This window comes from Plectropomus leopardus, chromosome 6 (genome assembly GCF_008729295.1).
Source record: "Plectropomus leopardus isolate mb chromosome 6, YSFRI_Pleo_2.0, whole genome shotgun sequence".
Lineage (NCBI taxonomy): Eukaryota > Metazoa > Chordata > Actinopteri > Perciformes > Serranidae > Plectropomus > Plectropomus leopardus.
In genome coordinates, this window is record NC_056468.1 from 21,706,439 (window position 1) to 21,726,489 (window position 20,051).

The 20,051-nt window shown below is 39.2% G+C and overlaps 1 protein-coding gene across 1 annotated transcript in view; it reads left to right on the forward strand.

Annotated features, from left to right (window-relative positions):
• ccser1 (coiled-coil serine-rich protein 1) overlaps window positions 1-20,051 on the forward strand; it is a 156,079-nt gene that overhangs the window by 38,694 nt on the left and 97,334 nt on the right. The window contains exons 7-8 of the mRNA XM_042488761.1: window positions 13,275-13,449; window positions 19,442-19,519. Of these exons, the coding sequence (XP_042344695.1) occupies window positions 13,275-13,449; window positions 19,442-19,519 (253 nt within the window). The remainder of the gene's footprint in view (window positions 1-13,274; window positions 13,450-19,441; window positions 19,520-20,051) is intronic.

Genomic DNA, 20,051 nt, shown 5'->3' on the forward strand with positions numbered 1-20,051 from the left:
GTACCTTGGCACATTTCCATTTTATTTATTGAGAATCAGAGTTTATGCAGGTGATTGTGAACAGGAAATTATATTTGTGTGCACCAACACCAAAACATGACTAACAGGTCTTAATAAGGGAATATTTAGTAACATTTATTCAAAATGGCTGTCAACGAAAATATGAAGTTTAACATTTGACACAGAGCTGACCCTGATACAGAGTCTGTCACAATAAAGGCGTGCATACAGGATCACTGTCATTTTAATCATGTGTACTGTTATGACTCAGTACTGATACCTTTGTTCAACTGTGCTATTATTTTATCAAGGCAGTGACAATAATGCCACAACAAAATAACAAATCAGAATTATGACTCATCTTTAACAATATATTTGGCTCTGTGAAAGGAAATTAGGCAGCCTGACAATGACCAGAGGAAACAAGATGAAGAGGGAGGGACACCATTTTAGTTTATTTTGATCTTGTTGGTGTTGTTACAGACCATCATCATAAAAAAATTAGCTACATGCTGTGTTTGTACACTTACCAAATACATATCTTAGACTCGGAATTTGCAGTACAGGTCTGCCCCTGTGTTTTCTCCTCAAAGTTTACAACAGAAAACCTACATTTTAAATGTATATTTACTGGTTTTAATCACCTGGTCCGTTTGTTTTGGAGAGGAGGATACCTCTTTAGATAATTTGGCTCCTGGTAAAAACCTCCCGAACAATAAACCCTGATGTAATCCTATCTGGGAGTTCACGCTTGGCACGTCGGATGAGTTTCAGTTGTTTGCAATCTGCAATTCTCACAGCTAGAGGTCACTAAATCCTACACACTGCTCCTTCAAGCTAAAAAATATGTTACCTGATGCATACACTATATACATTTTAATGGTGTTACTGTTATATTTATTTTGCAAGTCTTTGACACTTCTAGCTTCTCGTAGCTGCAGGGTCAGATGAGGCACATAGAGGCTGAGGTGTCTTGAATAAACAAAATCACAACACATTATCAGGTAATTGAAATTCTGATCCTTTATCATCATGGTATTAGAATAAATAGTGTGAAATTCTCATGTCCTTAATGAATAGAACAGATGAACATTTAATGTGCCCTCCAAATAAAAATTCCCTTTGGATGGGGAATTTGCATTTTTTAACATGGATTTGTTGATTTGAGTTTATGAAAAAATAAAATAAAACTGCCTCAGTCAACCAGTGGTTGCTTTTGAGATCTATTGTCACCTTTAGCAATAATGCTGTTTTAGTCAGTTCTCATTACCAAGATTTCAAACAGACAGAGTTACTTTTGAATAAATGGAACCAGCGTCATTAAATAACAATGGAAGAAATGCTGTGGTGGTTGTATAACACTATAAACTCAACAGTGTAACACATTTAGATTTCCTGGGGCAGTCACTCTTAATAGTGGACTTTATGAACTCATAGACATTTTTTTTAATACTAAAAAGTAAGAAAGCTCTACTTAAGTGGAATATGACTTGAAGGCTTCAATATTGGATAACATTTTGGGCAATGTGGCTTGGCGATTTTCTCTGAAATAGGAAAATGTAATGTGACACATGGGACCAATATTAAATAGATCTCTCCAAGCAACAAGAAGTTTTGATAGTAATTAGTGCAAGTATGTTCTGAGAACTCCCTAAGGTTGCTCCCCCACAAAAAGCTGGTATAGTGTTTTTTAGCCCACCTTTTTATGGTTTACCGTCATGATAATCACAGATGCCAAAGCAGTGGATGAGTGGACAGCCTCAGAAAGTCGTAGGTAAAAATAGAGTGAGAAGCAGGAGTAAACTAAAGGTTAAGGAAAAATAGGATGACAGCACAGACTTCTTACAAAACAAGTGCAGACTCAGAGTGCAGAGTGTAGAGTGCAAACTGAAGCGGAGAGGACAATTAGGTTAATCAGTAAGTTACCCCTGCCATATTAAATTTGTTTTATATTCTCTCCCTTTCTGTGTCTGAAGACTTGAATTCACCATTAGACTCACTGCCTGGAGCTTGGCTTGTGCTCACTCTTTAGTCACAGATGCACTTTATGTCGGAGATGAGTTTAATGGCAGCATTAAACATCCGTAGCCTCAGGTGCTGAATGCAGATGAGCACACTGTGTCTGTCAGATGGAAAGAAGGAGTGACAAATGAGGGCGATCATTCTCCAATAGCTGCTGTATGCTGTTATACTTCACTTGTGCATGCATATAAGTGCACGCATGACACACAGATGTCTGTGCTACTCACACGCACACATACTGCATTGTCCCCATAAATGTGTTCCTTGTTGTCAGTAAAAAATTAATGAGGGAAAAGTTGGCATATGAGACTGACTGCCTCTCTCGCTGCTTCTCAGTGTTAAAGTGTCTTTTACTGTTATTATTCTGGAGACAATGCAGTCTTCATATGGCTGATTGACAAGGGTACAGCCCACCCCTCTTCACTGCTGCTAAACATAATGCACTTCAATCACACATAATTTATTTGACTAGCAGTCATTATTTGTCACTTCAAACGTTAACTGAACATTATGTAAAGCGTGCATATAGGAATGTGTGTCCCTTCATTGTTGGCTTTATGTGTGTGCGTGCGTGCATTGTTTATTGCTTATGTGGATGATTGTGCAGGTATGTGCTGGGAGCCATGGCCTAGTAATAAAGCACTGTTTGAGTGGTAAAATAATGAAAGTCATAAAAAGGTAGATAATTGGCTTTTTCAGGTTGGTGAAATGGATCACTTCTAACGCTGCTATTGAGAAACGGCTTCTGAGAGGAGAGGGAGGGGGGAGGCAGAGGGAGGGTGAGGAAGGTTTTAAGGGAGAGGAAGACAAAAGAGGAGAAATTACATATTGAAGGAAGAGGAGAAAACAGGAAAAGGAGGTGAGCAAGAGAAAAATGAAAATGCGATGAGACAGAAGTAGAAATGACAAAAGATAAAATGTATTGTGACGGCAAAAAGAGCTAAAGAAAAATATCAGTACAATGGAAAGGAGGGAAGCATTTTTCACACTCCTCCCCTGTTTACTTTTTCCTACTTTGTGTAATTACTCGGGAAAGACTGTGACAGTAAACTTGCATGAAACATTAGTTTGATAATTTATTCACTTTTATTACTGTGACTCTGTTCACTCTGCTCACTGCTTTATATGGAGACTGCAAAAACACGTGCTTAAGGGAAATTTCATCACAAAAAATATATGCTTTTTCTCTTACCCGTAATGCTATTTATCAATCTCGTTTGTTTTGGTGTGAGTTGCTGAGTGTTGGAGATTTTAGCCTTCTCTTAGATATAGTAGAACTAGATGACACTCGGCTTGTGGAGCCCAAAGCGTCAAAAAAATACATTTGGAAAATTTAACAGCAATGTCTCTTTCCAGAAATCATGACCTGGTTACTCAAGATAATTCACAGACCTTGTTGTGAGCAGTTTCATGCATGAACTATTTTCATTCTGCTGAACTACATGCGCCAAACAAATCACTACGCAGAAGCTAGCTCACCTAGCACGACTTAGCTCGCCAAGGAGGACGCCTTAATTTTTACATCTTGCGCTGTCATGAGCCTTTCGTCCAAGAGTAGATGCACACTTCCCTCTGCGCAGTGATACAGTTGGCATGTGCAGTTCAGTGGAAAGAAAATAAAACATGTTTTTCAGGATTTTTAACTGTTAAAGATGCTGTCTGTATCTCTTGTTAGAAGATGTACTTATTCTTCCTGACTTCTGGATTTCGTGATAAGGTTTGTCTCTCAATTAGTATTCTACAAACGTAATTCTAATCTTTAACCCATCAGTGGTTTTTGTGCTTTATTTTATGTGTGTTTGAGTTCTTACAATTTTCCATAACAAGATTGTGAAGAGAAACAATTCTTTGAACATTTTTAATTGCACTTTAATCCATGTATTCAGTTGTAATTATGCTTCACACTGACATGGTCGCACAGTGCCAGTGTTGGCCACTAGTTGGTGTAATACTACATATTTATAAATTCAAATTAGGACTTTGCCCATTTGTAGTTTTCTAACTGACTCCTATCACAAAGCCCTGTTCCCTGTACTCAGATACATAATACCTGTTCAGAGGTGCTGTGTGTGTGTGTGTGTGTGTGTGTGTGTGTGTGTGTGTGTGTGTGTGTGAGAAAGAGAGTGAGAGAGAGTAGTAAAAAAAGAGAAATAGAGTGAGCGTGTCGGGCTATCGGCTCATGACAGTGAAAAGACAGATGACCCTGAGTAGAGGAACGGTCTCCCTGCCTGTATAACATCTATCATCACTGAACAGACTTGTCTTCAACTGTGTCGTGCACTTCCTGGTATGTGTGTGTGTGTGTGTCTGGTGAGTACTCATCCACGTATGTGTGAGGTAATTACCTGCAGATGAGACCTGTGCTTAGCTGGAAAATGACTTTGTCTTCTCTGAACCTATGGTCAAAAACATGCACCTGACATGCTTTCACATATACACATAGATACACACACATACACACACTTGCATATACCTCAGACACTGGCCGTTTTTTGTTTCTTCCACACCCACTCAAACTTGGGCCTCATTTACTGCTCAATTAATTAAGCTGAAATTCTTGAGGGGAGATTTAGATCCAAAAGTTCAAACCACAGAAACCATAAACGTATGTATAGGAAATAGCCCATTGCTAGTTCAGGTCACTTCTAAAAAATACGTTGCAGATATACTGCCAATATTTTTCTGTTTTTATTCCTTCAATATTTGCATGTGATAATAAAATCTTGATTGAGGTATGACTTTTTTAGGGCCTTTGTGTTCATGTCTAAATATTTAAAAACCTACTTCTGGTACAGAATGAGACATGAAACTTGATCTGTCTTGTCAGACTTAAGGATTTTGCATGCCTGTAAAGGATGAGTGATACCAGATTTTCAAATTTGATATGACACTGATACACATCATTTCTTAATGAGTGTGGGATTTTTTTAAAATGATGGTAATATTTAAGAAAAAAAATTACACTTAAAGGCATATCACATGATACATACCAGCTATTAATAACAAATGCCGTATAAATGCAAATATGAGTACAACATTTGTGCTAATAAATATAAAAGTAGTCTAGAATTTTAAAAATAGAAATTTATAACTATTTTAAAAGGGTTACTGCTGTGTGGCACTTTATTGTCACAAATAATGAATTTTGCTATGTTTTTGTCTACAGGTGAAAAGTAGCACCACACCATTCTATTTTCCCTTTCTGCCATCTCTCATGTTTGTTTTTTGCTGGGTGGTGATGAGGTGTGTGTATGTGTGTGTCTGTAAGGAGTGGGTGGTAGAGCGAAAGACAGAGAGGATGACTGCGAGTGCAGAGGGGCAAAGGAGAGTTAAAGTTTAGTGGTGAAGAGATCAAGTGTGTGTACAGTAGAGTTTATAGTTAGTGCACTAATAAATGCTGCAGCTCAACAAGACCAGCAAAAGTTTTTTCCGTGTCTTGTTTTGGGGCCGTCAGTACTGACTCTGGCCCTGGAGCAAACAAAGTGTCTCCCTTGTGCTATTTGAATATGGTTTGGAAACAGGATAGGCTATCAGCTGTTTTGCTGCAAACATTATATTTGTGCTGCAGACATTTGAAAGAGATACAACCACCCATGTCTTTTATTTATATGTATTTACTATCAATATTTTTTTTAAGGGAATAAATACGAAATTAATAGCTTGTAAGTATCAAAGTTTTGATCGGGTGGTAGCGATCCACCCATCCCTAGTGCCCATCCATCATCCTAAACTTCACAACATAGCTTTGCCAGGCAATACATAAACTACTTCTGCAACCATGTTGAATATTGCCAGGACATACAATAAAATGACATTGCATTCTAGCTGTAGGTGGACATAGAGGCAAAATAAAGAATTACTAAATGCAGTTTGTACTGCTAAAGACAGCATGATAAATTAGAATCAGAAATACTTTATTGATTCCTGGGGGAAATTGTGGTTTGTTAAATTTGCTCTGATGCCCAGCATATAGAACTATAAAGTAGGAATAAGTACCAGCACAAAGTATGTGATAATATAAAATAGAAATACAGTAATAAAAAAATTTAAAGCTGCAAGCAGCGATGAATGGGCCCTTGCACCTCCCTGGCGGCACTCCGGCTGATGTGGTCGTTTATTTCTGTGAAAGTCAGATAGTGCATGCAGAGAGTTTGGACCCTGGAGTGACATAATTTACATGTTGCACCACTATCAGTGGCCACTAGGTGGTGCTGGACACGCAAATTCCATTCATTCATAATTGGCTTAAAAGGCTTACTTCCTGTTGCTATATATATATATATATATATATCTGTGCAAATAGACAGTAATTACAAATTTATGGGAGAACTTGTCATTCAAACAAACAAAGAAAAATGAGTGGCTTTAAAATGAATTTGTGTTACGCGTTATTAACGCATAAACTTTTGAAGAAATCAAGCCCATTTGTTTTAACCTTAAACTGGTACTTTTACTTCTTAGCTACCATAATGTCATACAATTGTATTTATACTGTACCGCTGCTGTTGGACAATCAGCTGTTTGATCCGCGATAATGAAACACCGTGGAAGCACAATATGACTCGGTTGTCTCAGCAGTATTCTACAGTCAAAATCGTTCACTGCATTATATTATTGTTCAACACTTCTGCTGTCACAGTAATTTTGGCGTTAGATTTTCCTCGGTGTCCTGAGAGCGTGAGACAGAGCCCAAAAGCGTGAGACTCACGCCAGATGCATGAGAGTTGGCAACCATGGTAGGGAAAAAGGATTAACTGAATTTTTAAATAACCAAAATAACTGACATGGGCAGGATTACGTCAGTTAGAGGTTCTGAATGTCGGTTTCGATTGATTTTCGTTTAATTGCCCAGCCCTTGTATAGAGATTATTGCATCTTTTAAAAAACACAATAACCTAGTACTGAGAGTGAATCAGACATTACTGTAAAGATGAGATTTAGTGGTTTTCCCATGTTAAAATAATAATTCCCTACAGTAAAACACATTTACAGCCCGACCAGAAACATTACACCTCTTGTCACCTGCACCAGTAAATACCTTGCATAAAGGCGCCTCTTTTATTATAGTTTCAGGAAGGTGAGTGTTGTTTGAACCCCTCTCCCACTCATTTTGCCGTCGCTCTGTGGATTTGATGTGCACCACAGAGGTAAAAGAAGAATCCAAACCCTGGTGAAAGCTAGCAAAAGGGCAGGAGTGTCAGACTCAGAGAAACACACAGACATATAACAAAAACAAAACTAAAAACAACTTTGAGTGCAGAAAAAAAACTTTTTTGTGTCACTGCACTGCGCCACTTGACACAAGCTGTCAGAGAGAAGAGTGCATGATTGATCGTATGTCATTTATTTACACTCAATTCATCCAGCTGAGATAGCAGGGTTGAGCAACAGAGAAATAAAGGGAGAAAGTTCGCTCTAACCTGAGATGCTAGGCAGGAACAAAAGCTGCATCGAATACAGTTTAAAGTGGGAAAAAAGCACCAGACAGAGCTCACCTGTCCTCAGAAGACAGCAGGCTTCATCGAGTCAAGTCAGTTTTATTTTTTATTTTGATGATGACGTTTGTCTGAGGAGCTAAGCAGAACCCCCAGGGGGACACCCCAGGGTTTGAAACTGCCCCAGGTGGGTGTAGTGGTTGTCAGAGTGATAAGGGGGGCGGGGTGGGGATGAAGGGGCAAGGAGGGGAGCTGTAGAGACAGAAGACAAGGGTTGGGCGAAGGGCAGGTGAACAAAGAAAAGTAAGAAAGACAAGAGCTTGGACAGAGCGGTTGAGGATGGATGATTGATGAATAGAGAGTCAAAAAAAGACAGAGAGATGGCGAAGAGAAGAAAGAGGGGTTGTCTGAAGAACAAGTGAAGAAGAAAGTATCAGGGCAAATGAGGGAGCAATTCAGTCCGACCTTTTCAGAAAGAATTCTTTGGAGTTGCTCATGTTGATCGATATTTTAGTGATATGGTCTTGTTTTGCTCAGAGAACATTTTTCCCGGAGAATTTGCTGTCCAACTTAATGCTTGCCGCCACTGTTTACGTGATTTTTCTGGGAGAATGGGACTAAAGGCATCTAATTTCCCCTCACCTACCCTCTAAATGGCTATCAGTCAAAGTGAACACGGTCTCTTGATGATAAAGAGCTCGTTACTGCGTCTATGCTTGCCTCTCTCTGCTGCCATCCCTCCCCTCTCCTCCTTTTCTTGATATGCAGACTGTGAGCTCACTGGTTGTCTTTGTGGTTTTTAGACAGGAGATTGGTATTTCTTGGCTCACCTTTTGAAAATGTCATAAAGAAGGTGAGCTAAACAGTCCCCTTCTTGATGCATTCCTGTCAAAATACTATCACAACTATGCTGAGAAATGCGGGACTGTAGTTTATTCAGATGTGTTTGATTAATCTGTTGGTTCATTTTAGTTGTTTTTGCCAGTTACTTTATGTCAGCGTTCTTACCTGAAATGGGGAAACTGTTGACAATCATGCCTTAAGCACACAATACTTTTTACATTGCGTTTACAGCATTATTCTTTCACTACAGTAAAGTTAACTCCAATAGCTGTGTTTTTTTGTTACCTGCTTGTTTACTCCTTCTATAATAGTTTATGTCATGGTACTGTGCACCCAGTAAGATAACTTGTATAAAGGCTTCACATTCAATTCAGTAATAATCTGACAAAGCTAAAAGCCAACATTTTATTTTTGTGCAGTTGTGAGGAAGAATCATGATCTATCATTATTATTAGTTTACTCTCTCAAAACACATCAGCCTTGAAGCTAAACATTCAAAAAGCTCTTGTTACATTTGACATTTGGAAAATCTCTTTGGACCAAGTCAGGGTCGTCTTCACATTTTTATTGATAGAAAATCCGACAGTGTTTGCTTTTTAATAGTTGTCAATAAAAGAAGGCAGATTTTACCCTCCAAAGGTTCAGGTTTCAGCATTTACACAACTCAGTGTTGAGGTTATTTTTGCTTAACATTGATAACTTTCATACAAATAACTTTCTCATTAATCTTGAAACTGTCCTTATCCATATAGTGTTACATCTCTGAGAAAAAAAATCATATTCCTTTTCCTCCTCATTGTGCTAATGAAATTTGCAGGAATCACAAAAACATCCAATCATAGCCGAGGAGTCTCTCATGCATCTTATGCAAAATCGAGATTCTGTTACTGCCTTGCCTGTTTCTCAGCTTTTCAGAAACATATTTCAGTGTACTGTTAAGCTGTAAAATGAGAAAGTTTAGTCCAACTAGTGCGTAGTTTTGGCTCGCACATGGTGGCTGGTTCACAAACGTTCTCATTTTACAGCTAAACAGTACACTAAAATGTGTTTCTGAAAACATCTGATGCGAGAAATAGGCAATGCAGTAACAGAATCTTGGTTTAGAGACTCCTTGGCTTTGATTGGGTATTTTTGTGTGATGGATTCTTGTAAAAGCCATCAGAAGCACAAAGAGAAAGGAGAACATGATTTTTTTTTCACAGGTTATTTGTCTTTTGTACTAATGTGTGGATAGAGTGATAGTTTTAGGAAATATGACAAAAAGTTGATTTTATTTAAATTACTGACTACAGCTTTAAACTCAAATACCATAGCTTATTTGCTTATTGATGATTTCAAATTTCATTGTACTCTAACTGTTGTCTTTATTAGATTTTCTTCATTCTAATTCTTAGCTAACCAGACATTCATTCATGCTAATAACTTCTTTCTTCATGGTAGCTGTAGCCATGAACATAGCCAGGCCAGACTTTAAAGGTTGAGCGTAATTTGACAGTTTTGACTTCTTTCATAGTTATTGCTGGGTGAAAAGAGTGTTAAATGAACCTATGAACAACTATTTACTGAGGGTTTATGTTAATCCTAAAATGAGAATGTGCAAATTAAAAAATGCTTTTCAGAGTGTATCTTTTACTACCCCATAATCATCAAATACTGCAGTTCAAAAGTTCAAATTATGCACAAAATCAGCCACACAGCCTTCATGGAATATCATTTAAAATGCACAAATTATTAAAAAGTAAGCTGTTGCATTTATTTTTCTAATGTATTTGGCATCTTGTACATGTGAGCGGCCAGGCAGAGATGTAACCAACCAAATTAAAACATTAGTCACATAATTTCTTTGAAACAGTTGAAACTACTAAACAGAAGAAGAGCCTGATCTCTGCTTTGAGACTGTTTTAAAGTCTGGAGGAATATAAAGTAGTCTTACGTCGTAAAGCAGTTAAAAATATGCTTCTGGTTAAACTTAAACTCTCAAACTGACAGAACAAGTAAAGTGGGCTCCAAGCCACGAATGACTATGAAGATATTAGTTTTTATAGATAAGGTCAGTGTTTTTAGTTGTGGTGCTTCAATTGAGTTTTAGTGCTGGCTGGAAGGCAAAGAAAGATGAGGAATGCTTTGACATTGAGCACCTCTGACTCCTGTTTAAAGTTTCTCCCAGTATCTGTCCTCTGCTACACTGAATAGGTGTTGAAGGTGAGAGAAAAAGAACAGAGGCCATGCACCGGAGACCAAAGACATACTGCTCCAGAGGCCCGTTTACTGCTTAATGGACTGTGTTCTCAAATGGGACAGTTAATTAAAACAGTGGCCTGTCTGATCTCCCCCTGTTGTTTGTGTCAATGTGAGTCCGACCCCACACCAGCGCAAAAGTGTCGCAGCTGTGCAGAGGAGTAGAGAGTTTTATTGGTTCAGAGGCTTGTTAATAATCAGGCCTTAAACAGTGACTCATGAACTTGTCTTTTTCAGAGAGATTTCATCCCTTCTATCTGTCAAACGGCCAGGAGGTCTGCTGCGCTTAACATTGAAAGCTTTGTTAATTAGAAAGGTGTTTGATATGCAGCTCTCCAACTGTGAGATCTCCTACACACACGCAGTCACAGTCACAGTCACACAATCAGCACACACACAGTGGTTGTTTCTGCAGAAGTATAATTGTGGACACGCAATAACACAAAACACTACATTAAGAATCCTCAAAAAAATATGAGAAGGACACAAAGACGGGATCACACAGCTGTGATGAGCTATAATGAATCAAAGCTCTTGACAGTGAAGTATCCTTTTGAGTTGTTAATGATGGTGAGATGCAGGATTAGAAGATGGACTCATGTGCTTCGGCTTCTTTGATCTCTGAATGCATTAGTGTGAATGTGTGTCTAGACACACAGGCATTTGTATGTGCCTTTATTTTGTCTGTTTGTGTGGGAGTTTGTTATCACCTGGTGTTGTCTGTTTTAAATCATCTTAAAACAGACTTATTGTAGAATTGAGTGCTCATTAGAATGAAGTCCTGAGGGAGTCCTGTGGAGCAGCTGCTGTGTTGCAGGTCTTGGTCATCAGCTGACCTTTGTTTTCCTGTCTTATTTTCCCCTCTGTAGAAACCTCTCTTTTGTCTTTCTGTTTTTCTTGTCTTTTCACTTTCGTTTATTTAAAGGAGCTGTATGTAACATTCAGAGCAGTATACAATGCAGGATTGTTGGTTACTGTTCATAAATAAGTAAACGTCAGCCCCAGATTTACCCTCGTTTGGCATTTTGCCTCACTGTATTTGCATTTGTTTTTGGCACTGTGTCACTTGGATGCCTGCTGTTTACGGTCAGACATCTGATCGCCACCTTTTTAGAAAGCCCTGACCTCACCTGATATGTATGGGGGTATATGCTCATGCTCGTAAACGATGGGTCGCAAATGTGCAACAAATTTTTTTGCTGACACTAGATATCAAACAAATGCCAGAGACTGCAGCATATTAACTTGCCCTGAGCTGCAAATTCATCGCTGCCAAGCATAGCGGTCCCTATTTACCAAATATGTCCTCCGTGTCACTCACTGCCTGCATGTCCGCAGCTCTGTATCAAACAGAAGTGTGAAAATCAAGAGCACCACTCTTCATCAAAATCTGGAGACCAACACGTCCCCCAGGAGGACACTGCACAACTTCCTCGCCATACCTGTTAATCATTGAATTCCGGTGTTTCATTCAGTCCCATTGCCACAGGTGTATGAAATCTGGATGAATGGGCAAACATACCCGCAGACACATGGAATGTCATAAAAGCTCCTGTAGGTGTAATTTGTAGGTGGCCCAATACTTTTATCCATATGGTGTAGCAGCAAACCACTGTATGCTGTTTGTTATATAAAGATATGGTATAGCAATGTCATCAAATAATGAAGTCTAAAGCTGCACAAGCATGTTTGTGCATGTGTGTATCCTCTTAGCTCATTGCTGCTGCTTTGCACTGTGCTCATATGGTGGTTATTACTGATATCAGGACAGCTGCATTGCAAAAGCATTGCAAAAGCATTGCGCCCACCCTCTGGTTACCCCAAAGTTAACACCATTAGCTCTGTCAGCACTGTTGCCATTGTTTAGTGCTGTTTATGGAGTTGGGCACTATTAGCCACCTCCATATTAAGAACTCTGTGAAGAAAACTCATACGCTGTGAGGCCTTTGAAAACCACTTTGTGAAGAACTGACGCAAATCTTCACATAATGCTTTTAACAAAACTGAATATCTGTGCATCTAATAATCAGATAGATAGATGGATAGATAGATAGATAGATAGATAGATAGATAGATAGATAGATAGATAGATAGATAGATAGATAGATAATTTCTCCTCAAAGAGGACATTCTTTTCCACAGCAGGTGCATACAAAACACAGACAAGTAAGACAGACAGAATGCATATCACAAAGACATAAGACATAACGAACAATAAAAAATGGATTCCATAACAAAAAAGGGGGGCAGCTTTATTTTTATGTGTAGCTGTAACAGAGAGAGAAATGTCTTACTTTGGTGACATCACTGTTTCTTATAGAGTTAAACAGCCAGTCAAAGTGCTCAAATCATAAGAAGACAAAGACTTGATTGATTTTATAGTTTTTTGTTTTTTTTAAGAAAAAGTTATAAAAAGAGCAGCTGTTATAGTTCTGCATGCTGATAAGTTATTGTTCAGACCAAGCCTGTGCGTGTTTTTTTTTTTTCTGCCGCACATGATATCTCGCAGAATGCTGCAAACTATTGGGATTCTCAGAAGCGGCTGATATCTTGACAGTGCTGTGTAATATGTCATGTACACCATCAGTAGCGATCAAAGGCAAGGATGAGCTGGTTGCCTGTGGAGAGCAGTGGGGAGCAGTGAAGGCAGGTCAATGATCACATTTTCACACTGACTCATGGTAACATTAAGTCTCTTTATTTCTCTCCCTTCGCTCCACTCTACCTCCCCTCCAGGGAGCCCTGCCGGCCGACCAGCCTGTTGCCTGCTGACTGGAGCTCGGGGCTGGGTTTGGGAAGGGAAGATGAGCCTTTACCTCCGGGACTGGAGACCCTTCCACTCCGACTGATGCAGCAGGACTGCACTGCTGTCAAAACCCTGCTTTTAAGACTGAGACGGACGCTGCAGGAGGTGGGATATGCACGAGCACACACCGACACAAGCATGCAGACTCCTCTTAACACGGGTTCATGCTGAGATTAAGACACTGACTGCCACAAAGCACAGGAATAACACAACTAGAGGCCAATATTCATTGTTATTCATCTTGCAGCACCTCAACAGACCCTTCTTTGATCAAGTTATAAATGCATTAAATTATTTTAAACCAGTAAGAGTAAGAGGTTAGCAAATCATAAGACGCGATTGGCATTTCGAACCAAAACAGTTCAGTGCTCCACTGACAAATTCTTCTCTCCCCGTTTTAATCAGCTCGATTTCATGTCCATGAAATCATCTCAAAATGGATGCTTTTCCACCTTTAAAAGGTCTCTGTAATCACTTTGTTTTGTTAATTTAATCAGATTTTACATTTGGAGGAGGAAGCTGGGTGGCTTATTTGAGCGTTTGCCATCATATTCTTTACATGCACACAGACACACACTTGCACATTAATCCTCCTATTTCAGAGTATCACTCTGCTCTTTATATGCTTTAGCTTGCTTAAAGCTAAAGTTTTACCTGAGGCTATGAGGCCATCTCAGTGTGAGTATCTGAAAAACTAGTAAAATTACATCCACATCATTATAGGCGTGATTACCTGTAATGATCACTTAGCAGTGACACGTAGCAATAGCTGTGCAAGGTGTAACTGTAAAAGCCAGGGAACCATATTGATGGCCCTGTGCAGTCATGCAGTCGTTGGACTGCTTTACACCAGAATATAAATAGAACGTAATAATGCTCTAGTTTTTAACCTTGTAGAGCATTTACATTTGATAATTTATCATGTTTTTTTTTTCTTTTTTTCTCAAGAGAACATAAAACTGTTCTAAATGTGTTGCATGCTTTTATTTAGGGTAATTGCAATTTGCAGAAAGCTTGACTTGGGGAAGATTCTCAGTCATAATGATAAAACTTATAATCAACTGCTGATTATAATTCCAGTTTTGGAGTTCACACCTGGCCAGAACATGATTACACTGAGGCCTAAACAATTGTACAAATTTTTGCAAAGTTGTGTAAGCACAACATCAATGGAACTAGTTATGTGGGAGTTTGTGTTTGGTGGCATTTAATATATTGGGTTGTGTACGTTTTGCTTTGGAATGAAAGTGCCCATATTTTCACAAATACCCTTTGTCCCTATATTTTGAAAGTATATACATTTACATACCAAAGAGGGATGTTAGTAATACCATATGCTTCAGTATTTGAGCAGTAAGAGCATCCATTATCAATGTCTGGCTGCTGTTCTCTTGTCATCTACATGGGTGACTCACCTTTACAAAATACAGCAATATTATACAGACCCACACTCACAAATACAAATACACAAAAAGACATATAAAAGGGTGACCAGACCTTCCCTAATACCCCACCATTAGTACCTTTAAACTAAGATCAAAGCCTGCTGTGAGGACCTTTCTGTGAATTACAGTCCACAGAGGCATATGTATGACTTTCTCCCTTTCTCGTCACTCCTCATCGCTCTGTTTCTCCCTCCCAGGACAGCTGTGAGTGAGACATGAGACATGAAAATGATAAGATAATAATTAGTGGAGAGAGACATAAACTAGAGTGGCAATGGAGAGACTAAAGAGAGAGCAAAAGAGAGAGACAGGGGGTACGCAGCACAGCAGCAGAACATGAATATGAAAGAGGGGATACTTTGCCCTCTTTGCTTGCTCTGTTGTGTCATTAACTTGCAAATTTTGTTACCCGCCATCAACGGATGTAATCCACTCTGTGGCAAGGGGAGGGTGACTCGGCATGTCTGTATGCTTTGCATTTTATTTGCCTGACCTTCTGGTATTGAGCCCCAATCTTCTGTTGCATTCATTTGTTGTCACAGTCACAGCACCGGTGACAGCTGTGGACAAAGATTTTGCTTTTGGGTTGTTCATCTGTCCATCTATTTGTTTTTCCCCTCTCATGAACGCAATATCTCAGCTTTGAGGGAACTTCTTCAAATTCGAAAAAGGACAAAACCCAAAAACACTTTTCTGGCCATTATTCAACGCCATAATTCAGGAACAAAAGTTGAGACATTTGGTCAGGTGCTGAAAAGCACCTTGAAACTGCTGATTGTATAGATCTTCTGTGCTGCTGAGTTAAAGATGGTCGTGAAGTATCCACGTTTTGGAATTTGTAGCTTCTTTGCAGCAACATCCATATTTGAACACTGTCTGCTGTAATGACAACAACTTTGTGCTCTGTCCTGATCCCCTGGTTGTCCACCACAAGCTCACTGAGCTTCAGCTCGTCATTTCATCTCTAGAAATAGTCTCTAACGGATGTTAATATATTGGAAAGTGACAGTTAGCCAAATATTACACTCAATGAAGTCTTCACTTCATTATATGAGTCTGTAGTGTAAACAGTTATCAACCAGGTGCTCAAGTCCAAAAGTTCAGTATTTATCTCAGTATCTCATAGACATTCTCCATCTTTTCTGCTCTGAAACAGTCATTACTGTAGCAAAGACTTTCTTAAATTATAATTGAGCAACCTAAAACAAAGTACAAGTTGGTCAAACTTACATCATACCTGAGAAGTGACATTGTCACTCTGTTAAACTTTAAGGTTGCCCACAAATACAATAATATAAATCAACAGTCAGGACTGTGGAGCAGTTTTGGTAGAAACATTGCAGAGAAAGATAGCCATCGTCTTACATTACCCAGATTGTAGCTAGTTATGTAATGTATTATGCCTTAAGATAGACTGAGCACTAAAACTTTTTAATTTAATTTTTAAAAAGTCTAGCTGCCCTCTGAGACAACGCACACTTAGTTCAGTTGTGTTAGCCAGCTTTTTGGATAAAGAAGTTTACTGTGGCTCAAAAGTTGTCAGTAAGAAGACTTGGAAGCAGTGAATAAAATGATAAAAAGTACAACAACATGCCAGTATCTGATTTTCTGTCAAAAGGCCATGACACAGAGCTGTTAAGATGCAAATCATGAACCTTAACATACCCAGTTCAAGTCGGGTCATTTGTTGCATGTCTCTCCATCATTTCCTGTCTTCTCCCTCTGCTGTTTCGACTTAAGGTTTAAAAATGACAATTTAAAAAAACAGGTTATGATATAAATGCTGGTATCCTACAGAAAGCAAAGAAGAATGCATATCATTACACATGACACGCATGACCAACAGGCCAGATAATAACATCACACCATATAATTTGTTTGTTGTGCATCATTTTTGTCAGATTAGCATATTTAAGGCAGCTGTAGCGACTCCATCCTTCCCTGATTTGGTTCATTCTCAGCAGTTTATCCTGTTGGCTGCTTGGAGGAACATTTCTAAAATGCCACTGTCCATGTGTGCATTATTGTGCCCAACACAATGATCCCCATTTGTCAATGTCAGCCATGGATTCAAGCAAAACTGTGACGGTCCTATTCGTTACAGCATATACTCACAGCCTTTGTGGGCATGGTTGTGCAATATCCACACATGCAACGCCAGGCCCTGTTAGCTTGTGCCTCTGCAGCCCCTCCGTCCGTCCCAGTGACTCTGACCCCCGAGGCCACTGCTTGACTTGTGGCAGCAGCTTATTCTTTGCTGCCTCCACCAAATCTTTTCAGCGGCGTAGTGTTGTTATAAGGATAGCTGTCTGTATTATAAGCGTAGTTAAAAATGCTGTTGTTTGTTACTTTTGAGGCAGTTGTATTCATCCCTGCAGCCATTTCTTTACAGCTTTAGTCTAACATAAGAACTCCAGAAATCCAGGGTTAAAATAAATAAAGAAGAAAACTCAGCAATGCCCGAACAGCATTTCAAATTCAAAACACTCACCCAGTGTTTGCCACAGAACTCACTAAATTGCATGACAGCATTTTGTTAATGGCGCTGCTTTCCGATAAGAAAAGCCAAATGTCAATGAGAGAGAGAGGGCATAAATGCACCTTGAGTTATTTGAAGGTTTTCATTTCTTGATTTAACTGATGTGTGAATGTGATTAAATGGGTGTATCAAACTACAAAACCTGCTTTCCTTTCTTAGGCCATTCATCATCTTTAGACATTTAGCTCCTGGGTAGTGCAAGTCATTAAATCCAGAGCTCCCCGGCAGCTTTCCCCATTCTCAAATCTGAAAGGCTTTTTACTGAACCACATCTAATTGTGAGGACAGTTGTGTGTTAAGGCCTGTGGGACAGGGGTGACCTTAAAGAGAATGTGTATGTGTTAGAGAGAGAAAGAGAGGCGGAGAGTGTTTGGGCGTCAGTGAGTGTGCGCCTGTCTCTCCACATGGGGAAAGGCATTGATCACCGATGACACATTGAGGGCCTGACGCCATAGCGCACCTATAATTCTGATAGGGAGGTATGCTTCTTTAAAAGGTCAGCCAAACCAATAAACCGTCAAGTTTATGCTGTGCAAAGATTTGGACTCTGATGTTTCTTAGAGACTGAAACCAAGCCAAAAAATATGCACAAACATAATCAGGATTTTAGCCTAAAAAGTGCCTTTTTTTGGGTGTCCTGACTGGAAGTATTGTCATCTCTCTCAAACAGCAGAGGCATTGGCTTTCATATAAATCTGCAAGAGGGCAGCATATGGCAAGAAACACATTGTTCAGAAAGCTAAGTGTGTGGAACATGTTACTAGCTCACAGTTTACCTGTCCCTGTCCCATGACATATCTCTGTCATGTGTCCTGTCACATCCTCTTTGTGTGTGCTGTCATGTCCTTACTATGTAGCATTACATCAATATCAGCAGTCCTGCCTAAAGACATGACTTTATCCTCTCCAGCTTTACCATCTGTCCGATCATAAGCCGTCACAGGTGACATTTAGACCAGCGTCTGCTCTCTTTCAGAAGTGTGTGTGTTTGTGTGGAAACCCCTCTAGCTGCCCCTGCTCTCTGCCCACAAGACACCTGTGTCGAGGAGCAGAGCCAAAATGTGTCTGATCACAGCTGGTGTTAGAAAACACAGAGATTATGTAAGAAACCAGGTGGAAAGAAGTTACAGTATGAAGTTGTGTTCATATAGTCAAGTTCTGTGAAACCAATTATGAGCAAAAGGTGCCTTAATTCTAGATTAAGAGACTAGATATAATTTTGCATTTTAATATATTATCCCTCTCTCTCATTTTCTTATTGTATGAGTTGCCAGACTTCTCTGTGTAATGTTTTTGCCAATAGGGAACCTCAATAATGAGTTCTAAAACCCAAAAATGAATTAGCACTTCAACACCTCTGGTTCCTTTGTCTCAAAGTCAGTGGGTTTGAAATGAGACCTGAAATAAGGTCTGTGGTTAGTATTAGCTGAAGAGACTTTCATGTTTTGTTCCACAGCATAAAATACGTCAGTAAATAGCCCACTCGTGAACTTTGAAGCTTTAATGCATATTCAAAAAGACCGTTGCAAACAAGCGGCTAAATGAGACTACAGAACATCATCACATCAAATCATGCCAAACACAGCTTTACAACCTCGTTGTGGTGGTGGCAGCATTAATCATGCGACCATGGTGTAGTTCGTTTTAGCCTAGCAATAGCTTTTTACTTTACTACGATTGCATTTAGACTTCAAAAATCCTGAAAGTGGTGTTTATTTGTGAAGATTATCTTGCTGAACAAAACGTATAAGTAACATAAACATTTTTTTTTTACCACAGAGCTTATTTTCTGAAATGATCCAAAATCCAATGGAAAAATGTCATAGGCTTTTTATGAAGGAATCGGGGCGAATCAGGCTTCCTGGTTGGTCTTCAGAAAAACGTCTTCCCTGGGACACTCTGTATTGATTGACAACAAAATTAAGTTGCAGGAATTAAGAGCTGGAAATAAGCTTTTTTTACACAACCCAGCTTCCTGGGTTGTGTAAAAAAACAGACAGGTATTAAATGAGATTGATCCTGTGAAAATCATTCTGGGCACGTCACTCATTTATCACTTACAGTGTGTATATCACAAACCTCATCTTAATGTTTATGTTTTTATCTTTTGCAGAGCACAGAGACGAGTCCTGCCAGCAGCCTCCAGTCTCTACCCATCAGCCCCTGCAGTGAAAAGTCTCTTCCATTTAAGGTAAACCCCATTTTATCAATATGCACAACACTGAATTTGTGTGTTTTTGTTTGAGAAAAAGGGAGAGATGTTTAGTGAGTGTGTAATAAGTGGCTTGGAGAGGACAAAGAGCTCCAGCAACACTTGTAGTTTGAAGAACAACTTTATTAGACCAACGTGTTTTGGCTTGTGGCCTTCATCAGGATCATCATCAGTGTTTTTTTAAACTTCAAGTGTTGCTCTTTGACTTCTTCAAGACTTTCTTTATTCATCATGCACATTGGAAGTTTGTGAAGTTGTGCCAGAAACCTCCACTATGCTTAATAGGTGGCTTGGGCCAACTTTCAACCAAATGTCATTGACATCTGTCAACCAGTGTGAGTGCATCACCCACACTTAACCTTACTGTCTCTCAAGCAAGCAAATGTTTTAATCAAGCTGTGCAGACACTGTACAGATCAAGCCTGATTTTAGAATTTTAGTCTCAAACTGATCACCCCTGACTAATCTTAGAATTAGGCTGGATTTCAACCATATTGATTGGTGTTTGACA